Genomic DNA, 18254 nt, shown 5'->3' on the forward strand with positions numbered 1-18254 from the left:
TGCCGGGTGTGGTGGTACATGGCTGTAGTCCCAGCTACTCAAGAGGCTGAGACAGGAGAATCGCTTGAACCCGGGAGGTGGAGGATGCAGTGAGCGAGATCGCATCATTGCACTCCAGCCTGGGTGACAGAGTGAGACTCCATCTCAAAAAAATAAACAAATAAATTTTAATAATTTTATCTATACTACAGTTCAGCTAACTCATAGTTTTTCTAAGAAGATCTAAATTTTACTTTAAAGCATTCATACTGATTATCCCAATGTGACAGGGCAGCTGAAATACTAAAATCCTCTTGCACTGATCAGAAAATCAAGGTAAAAAGTATAAATGTCCTAATGATATTAATAACAAATTAAGTAATCATAGATAACTTTTATTGTGAGCGATAACAATCTTAGGGGTCCTCACTACAGGCACTTTACAGTTTTCAGAGTGTTCTTAGTCCCTAGTTCACCAGTGAAATATCAAACAAGCTCACTCAAATTTGAAAAAGCCCAAGAGGAAGCATTAGGAGTAACTAGGGGACAGTGGCTCACGCCTGTTGTAATCTCAGCACTTTGGGAGGCTAAGGTAAGAGGACTGCTTAAGCTCAGGAGCTGGAGACCAGCCTAGACAACATAGCAAGATTTTGTCTCTATTACAAAAAAAAAATAGCAGTAACTACAGTTAGCCCTTTTCTGACCAGAGACCATATACCTATAACTAGCTACAGTGAGAAGCAACCAGGGCCCTGGCAGCAACACTCAAAAGACCAGAAGAATATCCCTGCACTCTCAATATGAGGCAGCTTCTTCGTTCAGACATCATTAATGGCATACCGCGTCTGGCCGCCCATTGGCATCCTTCAGCTCCAAGTAGGGCTTCTTCTTTACTCGGTTCAGATCTTCATGCAATCCATCTAGAAGAAAGGCTAACAGCTCCTGAGAATCTTGTTGCTGGTAGCCAGAAAATTGAGGAGCAAAACGTCCCACTTGAGTCTACAACAAAAGCAACTGCATCAGAAGGCATAATATGTAAAGAACTAGTTAAATCAAATGAGAACTATCATCAAAAATAGCTTTGAGGAGTTAGCTGGGTAGTGAGAGAGAACACTTGGTTGAGTAGTCCAATTAACTCCTGAAGAGCCTACAGGAGGCCAGTGGTTCCCACCAGAGAGAAGGCCTAGATCAGAGAGCCAGGAGGATGAATCTGGAACCTGGGCCACTACCTTAAGTCCTAGGGAGGAAGGGTGGGGTATCCTGAGTAACCACACCCAAGTACTGACATGAATCCCTCTCCAACATGTCCTTCTTTGGTTCAGAGTCTTAAACTCCATAAGGACATTACAAACGATACTTTCATCAGCTGGAGGAATCCTCCTGTACATAACAGCCCTCAGGTCCCTAAATACTGTCTGTCCAGTATTATTCTCCACCAGTTATTCTGAGAGTATGGTCCCTAGCCAGCAGCATTAGTATCATCTGGGAGCTTAGTAGAAATGCACATTCTCAGGCCCCCACAGCAAACCCATTCAATCAGAAACTCTGCGGATGGGTCTAGCAGTCTATGTTGTATTAAGCACTCCCAGAGACTGTGATGTATCCTATGGAGAACCAGCCAGGCACGGTGGCTCACGCCTGTAATCCCAGAATTTTGGGAGGCTGAGGCAGGCAGATCACCTGAGGTTGGGAGTTCAAGACCAGCCTGGCCAACATGGTGAAACCTGGTCTCTACTAAAAATACAAAAATTAGCTGGGCATGGTGGTGCACACCTGTAATCCCAGCTACACGGGAGGCTGAGGCAGGAGAATTGCTTGAACCCAGGAGGCGGAGGCTGCAGTGAGCCAAAATCGTGCCAGTGCACTCCAGCCTGTGCGACAGAGCAAGACTCTGTCTCAAAAAAAAAAAAAAAAAAAAAATGGAGCACCACTGTTCTACACCTGTTCTCTAATACCATAGCCACTAGCCACATATGGCAACCTAAATTTATATTAATTACAATTAAAAACCATTAAAAATTCAGTTCCTTGGTCAAATGAACCACATCTCAAGTGCTCAGAGGTGCTTGAGCTGGTGGCTGCCATAACACAGTACAAATATATAACACATCCATCACTGAGGAAGCTCCACACTTCCCTAATATCCCTAAACACTACCTTCTAGTTGTTTATTTACATTAGCTTCAGCACAGTGTGTTGCCACCCAATTCTTTTTTATTTTTTTATTCTGGGACAGGGTCTGTGTCGCCAAGGCTGGAGTACAGTGGCACAATCACAGCTCACTGCAGCCTTGACCTGTCAGGCTTAAGTAATTCCTCCCACCTCAGCCTCCCTGGTAGCTGGGACTATAGGTACATCACCATGTCCAGCTAATTTTGTTGTTGTTTTAGAGACAGAGTCTCACTCTGTTGCTCAGGCTGGAGTGCAGTGGTGCGATCTCAGCTCACTGCAACCTCCACCTCCCAGGTTCAAGCAATTCTCCTGCCTCAGCCTCCTGAGTAGCTGGAATTACAGGTGGGCACCATCACACCTGGCTAATTTTTGTATTTTCAGTAGAGACGAGGTTTCATTATGTTGGTCAGGCTGATCTCAAACTCCTGACCTCGTGATCTGCCCGCCTCAGCCTCCCAAAGTGCTGGATTACAGGAATGAGCCACCATGCCCGGACTTTTTTTGTTGTTGTTGTTTTTTCTTTGAGACGGAGTCTCGTTCTGTCACCCAGGCTGGAGTGCAGAGGCGTGATCTCGGCTCACTGCAAGCTCTGCCTCCCGGGTTCATGCTATTCTCCTGCCTCAGCCTCCCAAGCAGCTGGGACTACAGGCGCCTGCCATCACACCTGGCTAATTTTTTTTTTTTTTTTTTTTTTTTTTTTTAGCAGAGACAGGGTTTCACCATATTAGCCAGGATGGTCTTGATCTCCTGACTTCGTGATCTGCCCGCCTCGGCCTCCCAAAGTGCTGGGATTACAGGCGTGAGCCACTGCGCCTGGCCAACTTTTTTGTTGTTTTTAAAGAAACAGAGACTTGATCAGGCGCAGTGGCTCATGCCTATAATCCCAGCACTTTGAGAGGCTGGGGCAGGCAGATCCCCTGAGATCAGGAGTTTGAGACCAGCCTGGTCAACATGGCGAAACCCCATCTCTACTAAAAATACTAAAATTAGCCAGGCATGGTGGTGCACACCTGTAGTCTCAGCTACTCAGGAGGCTAAGGCATGAGAATCGCTTGAACCCGGGAGGTGTAGGCTGCAGTGAGCCAAGATCGTGCCACTGCACTCCAACCTGGGCAAGAAGAGAGTCAGACTCTGTCTCAAACAAAACAAAACAAAAACGGAGTCTCACTATGTTGCCCAGGCGGGTCTCAAACTCCTGGGCTCCAGGGATCCTCCCACCTCAGCCTTCCAAGAAACTGAATTTTTATAGTCTGGCTTAGGAAACTGACCATTTAAATACTGCCATCACAGAATACAGCATTCTGAGGAATGAGCTTACAAATAACTTCTGAGACATCCCCAACCCAGAGGTGGGCAGTGAAGACACTTAGGGGTGTGCTAAATGACTGAATGACAGGAAAAAAAGGGTTTGACAATGTGGTACTTTTAGTCTCAGATTCCATCTTTTTTTTTTTTTTTTTTTTTTGAGATGGAGTCTTGCTCTGTTGCCTAGGCTGGAGTGCAGTGGTGTGATCTTGGCTCACTGCAATCTGCATCTCCCAGGTTCAAGCAATTCTCCTGCCTCAGCCTCCCACGTAGCTGGGATTACAAGTGTGCACCACCATGCCCAGCTAATTTTTGTATTTTTAGTAGAGAAGGGGTTTCACCATGTTAGCCAGGCTGGTCTTGAACTCCTGACCTCAGGTGATCCACCCACCTTGGTCCCCCAAAGTGCTGAGATTACAGGCGTGAGCCATCGTGACTGGTCATCAGATCCCATCTTTTTTTTTTTTTTTTTTTTTTTGGAGACGGAGTCTTACTCTGCCACCAGGTTGGACTGCAGTGGCGCAATCTCAGCTCACTGCAACCTCCACCTCCCAGGTTCAAGTGATTCTCCTGCCTCAGTCTCCCAAGTAGCTGGGACTACAGGCATGCGCCACCACGCCTAGCTACTTTTTGTATTTTTAGTAGAGACGGGGCTTCACCATGTTGGCCATGATGGTCTCAATCTCTTGACCTAGTGATCCACCTGCCTCGGCCTCCCAAAGTGCTGGGATTATAGGCGTGAGCCACAGCGCCTGGCCCAGATCCCATCTTAATCCCAAAATGCAACAAAAGGAATGCCTCATAACAACACTAAACCACTCTCCCCAAAGTGGGAAAAAGGAAGTACAGGAGTGTATCCTTTACCCGAAAATCTGAAATCCAAATGCTCAAAGATCCATAACCTTTCTAACACTGACACGATATTCAAAGGAAATGCTCATTGAAACATTTTAGATTTTGGAATGGGGATGCTGAACTAGTAAGCATAATGTAAATACTGTAAAAAAAAAAAACCCTAAAAAACCTGAAGTCCCAAAACATTTCTGATCCCAAGCATCTATATACAGAGATACTCAACCTGTATATATATATATGTCTACCTACTTTGAACATGCGAGGTGCCACATGGGCATCCCTTCCAGACCACATCTGCTTAATGAGCTCTGCATAGGCTTCTGCAATTTCCCCTTTCATCCCCAGAGGGTTGTCTCTGTTGATTTCGGCTTCATACTCATCTTTGAGAAAGTAGTCAGTCAGTGGTGCAGTGTTGCTCAAGCACTGAAACAGAACATGATGAGGGCTTTACATACCTTCTAGACAGTACCAGAGATACAAGATAAATCAAGTTCTAAAGGGTCACTGAGGGACAACCCCAACAAAATGAGGCACTCAGGAGATTCTCTGAAGGCTCATGACGGACGGTAAAGCACAGCCTCAAGGAGGTCAAGCTGGTGGACCCCTCGCAGCTAATCTCTGAGGGACGTGGTCTTAGAGGATTGCAGATGCATTGGCTAAGATTTTGTCTCTGAAAAAAACTACCTTAGGAAAAAAGCTGAATAAACAAATAATTCTTGTTTAATGAAAAAGTTTTTTTTTTATTTTTTTTGGCTTTTTTTTTGAGACAGAGTTTCGCTCTTGACGTCCGGGCTGGAGTGCAATGGTGTGATCTTGGCTTACTGCATCCTCCACCTCCTGAGTTCAAGTGATTCTCCTGCTTCAGCCTCCTGAGTAGCTGGTATCACAGGCGCTGGCCACCACACCCAGCTAATTTTTGTATTTTCAGTAGAGATGGGGTTTCACCATGTTGGTCAGACTGGTCTCAAACTCCTGACCTCAGGTGATCCGCTCGCCTCAGCCTCCCAAAGTGCTGGGGTTACAGGCGTGAGCCACTGCGCCCAGCCTTTTTCATTAGTTTCTGTTTTTACTGCTATTATTTCTCTCCTTCTACTTCCTTTGGGTTCTTTCCCCTAGCATCATGAGATGGAAGCTTAAATCGTGAAATTTTAACCCTTTTTGCCCTAATATTTACATTTAGAACTTTAAAACTCCTCATCATTATCCTCACTCAATAGCTAAGGAAAACTGAGGGTACAAAGACTTGGAAAAACTTGTCCATGAAAAGCCAAATCACACCTCTTCTTTAGTACTAGGCTATTTCCACATCACCACAAGAGGAAAATAACTTTTTTTTTGTTTGTTTGAGACAGAGTTTCGCTCTTGTTGCCCAGGCCGGAGTGCAGTGGCACGATCTCGGCTCACCGCAACCTCCACCTCCCGGGTTCAATCGATTTTCCTGCCTCAGCTTCCTGAGTAGCTGGGATTACAGGCATGAGTCACCACGCCCAGCTAATTTTGTATTTTTAGTAGAGATGGGGTTTATCCATGTTGGTCAGGTTGGTCTGGAACTCCCGACCTCAGGTGATCTGCCTGCCTCGGCCTCCCAAAGTGCTGGGAGCCACCGTGCCCAGCCAGAAAATAATTTCAAAACCCAAGGGTTATCTAATCTTTTAACAAATGTTTTATGTTTTTACTTACACTACAAAAAACTTCAAAGTTAGACTGTAAGTCAGGTGTGGTAGTTCATGCCTGTAATCCCAGCACTCTGGGAGGCTAAGGAGGGTGGGATCACTTGAAGCCAGGAGTTCCAGACCTTCCTGGTCAACATGGTGAAACCCCATTCTACTGAAAATACAAAAAATTAGCTGGGCATAGTGGCACATGCCTGTAATCCCAGCTACCCGGGAGGCAGAAGTTGCTACAAGCCAAGACTGCATCACTGCACTCCAGCCTGGGCAAGAGAGCAAGACTATGTCTCAAAAAAAAAAAAAAAAAGTGAGAATGTAAGTCTTTAATTTTTTTATTTTTTTTAATTTTTAGAGATAGGGTCTTGCTCATGTTAGCTAGGCTTGGTCTTAAACTCCTGGGCTCAAGTGATCCTCCCATTTGGACCTCCCAAATCACTGGGATTACAGGTGTGAGCCACTGTACCCCGCCAGATTATCAATTTTATGGGGACAAAAACCATTGCTGGTTTGCTTACCACTGAGTCCCTATGTAAAGAATATCAGGCCAAGTGCAGTGGCTCAGACCTGTAATCCCAGCACTTTGGGAGGTCAAGGTAGGAAGACTGCTTAAGGCCAGGAGTTTGAGACCAGCCTGGGTATCATAAGTCAGACCCCATTTCCACCAAAAAAAAAAAAAAAAAAACACATACAAAACAAAACGAAAAAACAATTAGCAAGGCCTGGTGGTACACACTTGTAGTCTCAGCTATCTGGGAGGCTGAGGTAGGAGGATCACTTGAGCCCAGGAGTTCAAGGTTACAGTGAGTTATGATCATGCCACTGCACTCTAGCCTGGCAACAGAGAGATCCCACGTCTAAGGAAAAAAAAAAAAAAAAAAAAGAATTTTCTTTGCTCAAACAGAAGGTCTAGCTTTGCCCCTGGCTTCTGGGAGGTAATCTATTTGCCCCTGGAATGTTATGCCTGATAGGACTGTCTGTCTGCCTGGTGGGCCTTGGGTCATACTGGATAATCTAATAATACAATTTTGGAGGTGGAGAGGAGGCTGACCAGAAGGGCACAGTCTAGTCTTAGGGTGAGAAGGGCTAGCCACTCCAGAAAAACCAACAATGTGACTTAGGGTGGGAGCTTTGGGTCATACGGTACCAGTTCACCTAGGTAATTAGTCAATCATATTTATACTTTATTATTTTATTTTTTTTGAGACACAGTCTCTCACTGTCACCCAGGCTGGAGTGTAGTGGCACGATCTCGGCTCACTGCAACCTCCGCCTCCCGGGTTCAAGCGATTCTCCAGCCTCAGCCTCCCAAGTAGCTGGGATTACAATTGCCTGCCACCATGCCCAGCTAATTTTTTGTATTTTTAGTAGAGACAGGGTTTCACTATGTTGGCCAAGCTGTTCTCAAACTCTTGACCTCATGATCTGCCCACCTCGGTCTTCCAAAGTGCTGGGATTACAGGCATGAGCCACCACGTCCTGCCAGTCAATCATACTTATAAAATGAAGCCCCAATAAAAATTCTGGACACTGAAGCTCAGGTGAGTTTCCATAGTTTGCAGCACTCCATACGCATCATTACACATCAATGCCAGGAAAGTACCATGTTCTGGTCAGGCACTGTGGCTCACGCCTATAATCCCAGCACTTTGGGAGGCTGAGGTGGGTGGATCACCTGAGGTTGGGAATTTGAGACCAGCCTGGTTAGCCAACATGGTGAAACCCTGTCTCTACTAAAAATATAAAAATTAGCCAGGTATGGTGGCGTGTGCCTGTAATCCCAGCTACTTGGGAGGTGAGGCACGAGAATTGCTTATACCCGAGAGGCGGAGGTTGCAGTGAGTCAAGATTGCGCCACTGCACTCCAGCCTGGGCAACAGAGAGAGGAGAGAGATGCTGTCACGAAAAAAAAAAAAAAAAAGGAAAGTACCATGTACTGACTCCATAGGTAGAAAACAACAGAAGCTCTACATTTTGACCCCCCTGACCTCTGCCCTATATGCCTCTACCCTTGGCTGATTTTAGTCTACATCCTCTCACTACAATAAACCATTATCATGAGTATAATAACTAAGTAAATTCCGTGACTCCTTCTAAACAAATTATCAAAACTAAGGCTGGTCTTGGAAACCTGCAAACTTGCAGTTGGTTTTGGAAATGAGGGCAGTCTTGGGGACTGTGCCCTCCTAACTTTGAAGCTGGACTTTAACTCCTTGCAGCCCATGACTATTACAGTGCTGTCACATAATATATGCCCAATAAATATTTGATGAGTTAATAAACAAGGTTTATTTTCTTTTCCATTTTGAGACAGGGTCTCGCCATGATGCTCAGGCTGGCCTCAAACTCCTGGCCTCAAGCAATACTACCCTCTCAGCCTCCCAAAGGGTTGTGATTACAGGTGTGAGCCACTGTGCCTGGCCAATAAACAAGTTTCAAATAGGGGATTTTGGAGTTTCTCTAGTAAGGAGCATGGGGCGGGACAGCTTTTTTTTTTTTTTTTTAATTGGAAACGGAGTTTCACTCTTGTTGCCCAGGCTGGAGTGCAATGGTCCAATCTTGGCTCACTACAACCTCTGTCTCCCGGGTTCAAGCGATTCTCCTGCCTCAGCCTCCCGAGAAGCTGGGATTACAGGCATGTGCCACCACACCCAGCTAATTTTTTTTTTTTTTTTTTTTTTTTTTTTTTTTTGAGACGGAGTCTCGCTGTGTCTCCCAGGCTGGAGTGCAGTGGCATGATCTCGGCTCACTGCAAGCTCCGCCTCCCGGGTTCACGCCATTCTCCCGCCTCAGCCTCCCAAGTAGCTGAGACTACAGGCGCCCGCCACCACGCCCGGCTAGTTTTTTGTATTTTTAGTAGAGACGGGGTTTCACCATGTTAGCCAGGATAGTCTCGATCTCCTGACCTCGTGATCCACCTGCCTCGGCCTCCCAAAGTGCTGGGATTACAGGCTTGAGCCACCGCACCCGGCCTAATTTTTGTATTTTTAGTAGAGATGGGGTTTTGCCATGTTGGCTAGGCTGGTCTCGAACTCCTGACCTCAGGTGATCCACCCACCTTGGCTTCCCAAAGTGCTGGGATTACAGGCGTGAGCCACTGCGCCTGGCTGGGACAGCTATTTTTAGTGAAAAGGTAGTCAGCCTTCAGCAAGGCATAATTGAGCTTGGCATCACCTGCTATAAGTTCTCCTCATCCCATCAGAGACCAATCAGGGATACACTCCAATATTTTCTAGAGAGATCATACCTAAACAGTCGATAAAATTCAAAATAACCTTACTATAAAACCAAACACAGAACTGACTACAAAGACATCTGGGGTCCACAAACACTGATGAAGCCATTCTGTACCACCTAGTGGGAGATGCCCTGGCAGAGACTACTGAAGCACTAACAAGGGGTAGGCAGGGACTCCTGGGACAGGATCCACCCAGTATCTTTACAGGCCACTTCCACCCAAACCTCAAGATGCTGTGTTATTTGAATGGAAGTTCTTTCCTCTACCTGCAAAGCGGAGTTCATGAAGCAGGTGTTTCCCAGGTTTCCAAGTCCACAGAGCCCAGGTTGTATATGAGAGGATGGTGGCTCCTGATAATTATACGAAGCAGAAAAGCCAGATCCACTGGAAAACACAACACACATCAGCAATAAAAGCAAGTGTATAACACATGCCCTCAAGATGTTTTTTGAGGCTCCTATGGGGGCCTCTAGAACTTGTGTGTGGTAGTAAGCCCATGATGCAAATTCCCTCTACCCCCTCCCCTGCCCTCCAGACCTGCCCCACCCTTTACTTGACACACTAGCAGCTGGTAAGCACATCCTTAAGGAAAGAAACACTATTTGAATTTTCCTGTTAGGCTTTGGCAAATGCTAATTTTGCCAGGTGACTTAAGGGAAGACCATTTTAGTTATCAAGAGCTTGCATCTGCTACCACCCACCAGGCCACACCCAGGCTTGACTGGCCCTGAAAGTTCATGCACACTTCCTCACCTCATTCGCCCTCTTCCCCCAATCTATGCCATGTGGCATGTGTGCCTGAAATGCTTGGAGAAAGGATCACGGCCATCCATAGCTGAGCACTTCTCTGTGCTTGTCCTTCACAACTACTCTGCCATATGTGCCAGCCCATCCCTTCATAAACAAATGCAGAGACCCCCACCCTGCCCCACACTAAGACTACCTGTGATGTAGGCTGTGGGGAAAACACCAGCTCACAGGAGGACAAGCAACACAGATCAGAACTTGGAAGCACACTTTACTACAGGTATGAAATGGAGTGAGAAACTACATGCAGCACGTTCCCATGAGGAACTCTAACCCCACCATGCTTAGTGTAGCGGCAGATGAGCTCTCAAGATACAGCCTGGGAAAGGACAGAGGGAAAGGAAGCAGAGTGAAAGGACCTGCTCTTACCCCCTGCTGACACCGGAACTGTGCATCCCACAGGTGCTAGTGCTATCACCATTTGCAATGGGAGAGGCAGACACTGAGGAATAGGGACTTGCTGATGATTTTGGAGAGGTAGTAAAATTTCTGCTAGGCGCAGTGCTTGATCTGGGAGAGAGAAGCAGAAACAATGCTACTGACTTTTTGCAAAGAGCAAGCCCTATTTAATGCCTTAGGTTGCTTCTCAAGAAATAAATGTTCTTCATATTCAGTAAGTTAAAATAAATTACAAAAAGCCTGTATTCATACTACTTCAAGGTAAACTTAAAGTGAGAGTCCAGAAATTAATTGGTCTTCCTGTCACATCAGTCCACAGCATCATATACCCTTTCAGTGTGAAAAACCACAAGGCTGGCCAGGCGCAGTGGCTCATGCCTGTAATTAAATAGCTGGGTATAAGGACATGAGAAGAGAAAAATGCCAATTTGGTTTCACTATGCTTTCTATGGATGGCCGGGCGCGGTGGCTCAAGCCTGTAATCCCAGCACTTTGGGAGGCCGAGACGGGCGGATCACGAGGTCAGGAGATCGAGACCATCCTGGCTAACACCGTGAAACCCCGTCTCTACTAAAAATACAAAAAACTAGCCGGGCGAGGTGGCGGGCGCCTGTAGTCCCAGCTACTCCGGAGGCTGAGGCAGGAGAATGGCGTAAACCCGGGAGGCGGAGCTTGCAGTGAGCTGAGATCCGGCCACTGCACTCCAGCCCGGGCTACAGAGCAAGACTCCGTCTCAAAAAAAAAAAAAAAAGAATTATCAGTGAAAGGCAAAGAGAAATGGCAATAAGGCCAGCTGAGGTAGCTCACGCCTGTAATCTCACCACTTTGGGAGGCTGAGGTGGGTGGATGGATCACTTGAGATCAGGAGTTCGAGTCTAGCCTTACCAACATGGTGGAACCCCGTCTCTACTAAAAATACAGCCAGGACTAGTGGCGCATGCCTGTAATCCCAGTTACTTGGGAGGTGAGGCAGGAGAACTGCTTGAACCCAGGAGGCAGAGGCTGTAGTGAGCCGAGATCGTGCCATTGCACTCCAGCCTGGGCAACAAGAGCAAAACCCCATCTCAAAAAAAAAAAAAAGAAAAAGAAAAACGGCAATAAGAGATGACTTTCCCCAAAAAGGCTGGATGCAAATTAAATAGCTGGATATAAGGACATGAGAAGAGAAAAATGCCAATTTGGTTTCACTATGCCTTCTATGGAGAATTGTTTCTCCAAATTTGCCACTGTAACCTCTTTGTTTCAAACTCACGTTTTAATATTTTTCAGGCTCTTACTTTAGATTTCTACTTTCAAATTAATTCAAGGGCTCATTGCCCAAATTTTAAATTGCTATCAATTTCATCAATCTGCTAGAATCTATATAAGGACATAAGGAAGAAAGTAAATCTTATTTTAAAATTTTTGATTTTTACCTTTTTTTTTTGTACTTCATAGCAATAGTCTCCTTATGTTGCCCAGGCTGGTCTCAAACTCCTGGACTCAAGCAATCCTCCTGCCTCAGCCTCCCAAAAGGCTAGGATTACATACATGAGCCACTGTACTCAGTCAAATAAGAAAGTGAATCCTCTTCCATTGTTTCAAATATAAAACTGGGATTTCCCTTCTAGAATACTGGGTTATTTTTAGAATACAGAAAATGAATAAGAAGATGTGCTGTCCCCACACAGTGCTCACCCTCATGGGATCTGATCTCAACTTGGCTTCCCTATGAGAAGAAAAACGTGGCAGCAAAAACAAGTATGATCTTGTATACCAGCAGTGGGCACGTCAGGAAATTATATAGGGCCTAAGCGGGTACCTGAACCGAGGTTTGCTCCACAGTGCGGTCACAGCAAGGGAGAATGAGGGCTCCTCAGTCTCTCACCTTCCCATAAGGAAATGTACCCTTCTCTAATCCTAAAGAGGATTTGGTTCACACAGCTTCATCCTCATGCTGCAAAGGAGTCCAAGAACTCAAGCAGTTGCACTAAGCGAGATTCACCATAGTCAAGGGTACTCTCATTCACCACATGGGAGACTTAAGCATGCATGCATTCAATCCTGTCCAGTGAGACATCCAACGTGATATCCTAGCCTCTTATGCATAAAGAAAGTCTGCTGCCCAAGGCTGGTCTGATAGGCAATAGCAGACTCAGTCATCTCAGCACTGAGAGCAGGTAAGACAGAATAGTGATATTCGAATGCTGATGCACAGAACCTCAAGTTGTATGGTATGGCACTCCTCTTTTCAGTAACTATTCATTGGTAACTTATCTATTTTCTTGAGCTTAAAAGGGCAAAAATCAGCTGGGCCTGGTGGCTCATGCCTGTAATCCTAGCATTTTGGGAGGCCAGGGTGGGAAGACTGCTTGAGGACAAGAGTTCAAGATCAACCTGGTCAACATAGCGAGACTCTGTCTCTATTTATTTTATTTATTTTAAAAAAGGGCAAAAATCCATACAAATCATTTGAGATATCCAAGACCTGTCGATTTCTTAAAGAGACAACATTTCCGGATGACAGAAATTAAAGAAAAATTTTATTTGACGTTTAAAATGTTCTAGAAAATACTGCCAGTAGTTTTCATACTAAATTCAATCAAAAAGAAACCAAATTAAGGGCATAAAAGGATACTTTTTATGTGCTTGAAAATTTACACAGTAAGATTAAAAAAAAGAAGAAAAAAAAAACTCTATCCTTAGGCTGGGTGCAGTGGCTCATGCTTATAATCCCAGCACTTTGGGAGGCTGACCTTGTCTCTACAAAACAGAAAAAGTCAGGCATAGTGGCTCATGCCTGCAGTCCCAGCTACTCAGGAGACTAAGCCGAGAGGATCCCTTGATCCCAGGAGCTAGAGGTTGTAGTAAACTATAATCATGCCATTGCATTCCCGTCTGGGCAACAAAGTAAGACCCCATCTATTAAAAAATACTCTATCTTTGACAAACAAGTCAAAAGCAAAACTTCTCTTCAGAAAATTTACTACAACCTGGGAAATGCTGAGCACTAGGGCAGGGACTAGTCTCGAGACCTTCAGGCAACTGTGGAACACATCCTGGGCATTACAGGCTGGAAAATAGGCAGCCAGGGGAAATGTCTGAATCTCAGGCATATATATTAGGTAGGCAGTATCTCACTGATTTGTGACTGGGTCTCATGCCACACTCTGAAAACAGACACCACGCCTCCAAACAAGGATACCTCTGCTCCTAAGAGACATTGTAGGCAAGCCTCAGGACTCCCAGGCACCTTTCTACTGTTAAGTCCTGCTCCCAAGGCATGTCAGGTGATTATCAATTACAACTCAAATGTGTGCCTGAAACCATGGTGGAGACCTGTAAAACATCCCTGTGCCCAGGCCCAAAGTGAGGCTCTGGGCAAACTAGGCAGAGCCCATGCCTACCCTCCTTAATCTACTGCACTCCACTTGCTTCTCAGACGTTCTCCAGACTGAATGCTGCTCTGAGAATAAGTCCATCCTTTAAGACTAGGCCAGGCACGGTGGCTCACGTCTGTAATTCCAGCACTTTGGGAGGCTGAGGTGGGCGGATCACCTGAGGTTGGGAGTCAGAGACCAGTCTGACCAACACAGAGGAACCCTATCTCTACTAAAAACACAAAATTAGCAGGGCATGGTGGCACATGCCTGTAATCCCACCTACTCAGAGGCTGAGGCAGGAGAATCACTTGAACCCAGGAGGTGGAGGTTGTGGTGAGCTGAGATCGCGCCATTGCACTCCAGCCTGGGCAATAAGAGCGAGACTCCAGCTCAAAAAAAAAAAAAAGACTGACCTCAAGTATCTGGAGTCTGGTACCTGGAACTATAATTAAGATAACAATAAACTCTTTTAATTTAACTTTATCTATTTATTTATTTATTTATTTTGAGAGTGTCTCATTCTGTCGCCCAGGCTGGAGTACAGGGGGCCAATCTCAGCTCACTGCAGCCTTTGCCTCCCCAGTTCAAGCAATTCTCATGCCTCAGCTTCCCGAGTAGCTGGGATTACAGGTGCACACCACCATGTCTAGCTAGTTTTTTTATTTTTAGTAGAAATGGGGTTTTATCATGTTGGCCAGGCTAATCTCGAACTCCTGGCCTCAAGTGATCTGCCCGCTTCAGCCTCCCAAAGTGCTAGGATCATAGGTGTGAGCCACCAAGCCCGGCTAATTTATTTTTCATTCATTCACTCATTCATTCAGTCATTTATTTATTTTTACAAAGATAATGTTTATTGACAGTCACAGGCCACAGGGGCAAGCCTGTGGCTTCTGGGATTGGGTTCTGGGATGAAGGAGAACCCGTGCCCCCTGCCCTGGGCCTCTGCTGGCTGAGGAGGCACAAGGTGAGAAGATGCCCAGGGTGCTCAGACTAACCAGGGCCTCCCTGGCAGCCCAGGAGTGTGGGTGCCGCAGAGACAGGGCCCTTGCAGAGCTAACCTAGAGCCCACCATCCCCACAGCCTGTGTGAGCAGAAGCCAGGACCCACAGGCTGTGCCCCAGGCTTGTCACTGTTGCCAGTGGAGGTGGGCAGCTGCCCCTCTTGGCACCTGAGACAGTGAAAGAAGAGGCCTGCTGCCATGAAGAAGACACTCCGTGGACAGACTTGCTGGGGCTGAGTTGAGGGGCACACGGAGGCAGGTCAGCTGGTCTGGTCAGCTGTCCTTGTCACCGCTACTTTTGTGGTCTGAGGCTGTAGCCTTGGTCAGGTTCCCAGCTTCCCTCTTCAGGACACTGAGCAAAGTCTGGGAGCTCTCCAGCATCTTGAGGTAGATGGCCTCCGTCTCCGCGATGGTCTGGTAGAACTTACTGAGAAAGGCAGTCTTGTATGTCAGGTTCTCACTGATGTAGGCCAGCTTTTCTGTCAGCTGCCTCACCTCATTCTGCAGCCGCTGCTACTCATCCTCCTCCTGCTGGATCTGCCTGCTTCTGGCATAGCTCCTCTACGAATTTGACCAGCATGTTGTTGTACTTCTGCAGCGCCACACCCTGCTGGGTCAACATCTCCCGGGGCCTCCTATTTTTTTTTTTTTTGAGATGGAGTTTCACTCTTGTTGCCCAGGCTGGAGTGCAATGGTGAAGTCTCAGTTCACTGCAACCTCTGCCTCCTGGGTTTAAGCAAGACTCTGTCTCAAAAAAAAAAAAAAGAAAAAGAAAAAGAAAAAAACCGGCCGGGCGTGGTGGCTCACGCCTGTAATCCCAGCACTTTGGGAGGCTAAGGCGGGCGGATCAAGAGGTCAGGAGATCGAGACCATCCTGGCTAACACAGTGAAACCCCATCTCTACTAAAAATACAAAACATTAGCCAGGCGTAACGGCGGGCGCCTGTAGTCTCAGCTACTCGGGAGGCTGAGGCAGGAGAATGGTGTAAACCTGGGAGGCAGAGCTTGCAGTGAGCCGAGATTGTGCCACTGCACTCCAGCCTGGGTGACAGAGCGAGACTCCATCTCAAAAAAAAAAAAAAAAAAGAAAAAAGAAAACAACAACAAAAAAAAAACAAAGAAAAAAAAAACAACCACCAAGGAATCCATCCATGGAAACATTTACTATCCTCTGCCAAGAAATATATTAAATTGGAGGGAGGACTGTTGAGGGATAAATAAATAAACAGAAATATATAGGCCGGGCACGGTGGCTCACACCTGTAATTCCAGCACCTTGGGAGGGGATCACGCCACTGCATTCCAGCTTGGGTGACAGAGAAAGACTTTGTCTCAAAAAAACAAAAAAGATAAATATATAAAACTGACCCTGTTGGTAGGTTTTTAAAAAGTTTCTAAGCCAACTAGTGACCTTCCTTCGATAACATATTCCCTTGATGTATGTTTCTTTTTAATTTTTGAGACGGAGTCTTGCTCTGTCGCCCGGGCTGGAGTGCAGTGGTGTGATCTCAGTTGACCGCAACCTCCGCCAACCAGGTTCAAGAGATTCTCCTGCCTCAGCCTCCTGAGTAGCTGGGACTACAAGAGCACACCACCACACCCATTTTTTTGTATTTTTAGTAGAGACGGGGTTTCACCATGTTGGCCCAGGATGGTCTTGATCTCTTGACCTCGTGATCTGCCTGCCTCGGCCTCCCAAAGTGCTGGGATTACAGGCATGAGCCACTATTTCCATTCCCTTGATTTCAACTTCTCTGTGTCTTTGACACACAATGTATTACTAAACATGTTTGGTCTCTTTTTTTTTTTTGAAATGGAGTCTTGCTCTCTCATACACACTGGAGTGCAATGGTGCCATCTCGGCTCACTACAACCTCTGCCTCCTGAGTTCAAGTGATTCTCCTGCCTCAGCCTCCCAAGTAGCTGGGATCACAGGTATACGCCACCACTCCTGGCTAATTTTTTGTATTTTTAGTAGAGACAGGGTCTCACTATGTTCACCAGGCTGGTCTTGAACTCCTGAACTCAAGTGATCCACCCACCTCGGCCTCCCAAAGTGGGATTACAGGCCATGAGCCACTGTGCCCAGCCTTGTTTTATTTTCTTGTGTGTTTTGAGACAAGCTCTTGCTCTGTCACCCAGGCTGCAGTGCAGTGCACAATTATAGCTCACTGCAGCCTCAAACTCCTGTGCTCAAGGGATCCTCCCACCTCAGCCTCCCAAGTAGCTGGAACTGCAGGCACAAGCTACCATGCCCAGCTAATTTAAAAAGAAAAATTTGTAGAGACAGGAGTCTTGCTATGTTGACCAGGCTGGTCTTAAACTCCTATCCTCAAGCAATCCTCCCACCTCAGCTTTCCAAAATGCTGGGATTACAGGTATAAGTCACCATGCCTGACTCTTTTCTTTCCAAGAGACAGGGTCTCCAGCCTGACCAACATGGAGAAACCCTGTCTCTACTAAAAATACAAAATTAGCCGGGCGTGGTGGCACATGTCTGTAATCTCAGCTACTCGGGAGGCTGAGGCAGGAGAACTGCTTGAACCTGGGAGGCAGAGGTTGTGGTGAGCCGAGATTGTGCCATTGCACTCCAGCCTGGGCAACAAGAGTGAAACTCTGTCTCAAAAAAAAAAAAAGGGGGACAGGGTCTCACTCTGTTGCCCAGGCTGGAGAGAAATGATGCAAGCATGGCTCACAGTAACTTTGAACTCCTGGGCTCAAGCAAGCTTCCTCCCTCAGCCTTCTGAAGTAGCTAGGACTATAGGCACACACCACTGTATATCCCTGGTGTGATTTGTCTTTTAAAGTCTGATCTGAGAATTTGTCTTTAGGTTGGTAAATTTAACTCACCTACAGTGATTCTAATGCTGTTATTAGACTTAAATGAATTTAATTCAGCTTCCTTATTTCAGGTTTTATTTTTTTTTCCCCCTTTTTCCACATGTTCTAACACATTTTCTAATTACCATACTACTTAGTTTTTTTTCCCCCTTCATTCTTGCCTTCCATTAAGTTTCCTTTTGCAGGTGTGGCAGTTTGCTAGTCACCTCCTGATAGCTATTTTCCCCTCCTTCCTTAGTTTGAGAACCCCAATTTTTAGTTGGACATGATGCAGTCCTGCTATATAGTACATCTCAGCCTTCCTGAAAGCCGGATATTGTCATATGATTAGCCAATGAGATGTAAAAGAAGGTTTGATGTATGACATCTGAGAAATGTCCTAAAAAGGAAGCAGTAGGTCCTCCTTCCCTTTTCCCTCTCCCAGCTACTGGAATGCAGGTCTAATTACTGCAGTTCTAGCAATCACCTCAGACCAGAAGTGGCCATCTTTGAAGTAGAAGCCACACACCGTAAAGCAAAATTGTCAGACAAAACAGCTGGGTTTAATATTGCCATGGAGCTGCTACATCAGCAATGGACTGACTGCCTACGTCAAAAATTCTTTTCAGAAAGATGTAAGCCTCCATCTT

The 18254-nt window shown here is 46.1% G+C and overlaps 1 protein-coding gene across 20 annotated transcripts in view; it reads right to left on the reverse strand.

Moving 5' to 3' along the window:
• Positions 1 to 18254, reverse strand: part of USP4 (ubiquitin specific peptidase 4) — a 67578-nt gene that overhangs the window by 25911 nt on the left and 23413 nt on the right. For 9 of the 20 annotated variants that reach the window (XM_074032183.1, XM_074032184.1, XM_074032181.1 and 6 more), the window contains 4 exons: positions 10393 to 10533; positions 9483 to 9600; positions 4561 to 4734; positions 820 to 978 (listed from right to left, as the gene is read on the reverse strand). In XM_074032183.1, coding sequence (XP_073888284.1) covers positions 820 to 978; positions 4561 to 4734; positions 9483 to 9600; positions 10393 to 10533 — 592 coding nt within the window. Of the gene's footprint in view, positions 1 to 819; positions 979 to 4560; positions 4735 to 9482; positions 9601 to 10392; positions 10534 to 14608; positions 15529 to 18254 lie in introns of those variants that run through there. The other 11 variants (XM_074032182.1, XM_074032178.1, XM_074032179.1 and 8 more) reach the window with 7 other exon arrangements.

This window comes from Macaca fascicularis, chromosome 2 (genome assembly GCF_037993035.2).
Source record: "Macaca fascicularis isolate 582-1 chromosome 2, T2T-MFA8v1.1".
Classification (NCBI taxonomy): domain Eukaryota; kingdom Metazoa; phylum Chordata; class Mammalia; order Primates; family Cercopithecidae; genus Macaca; species Macaca fascicularis.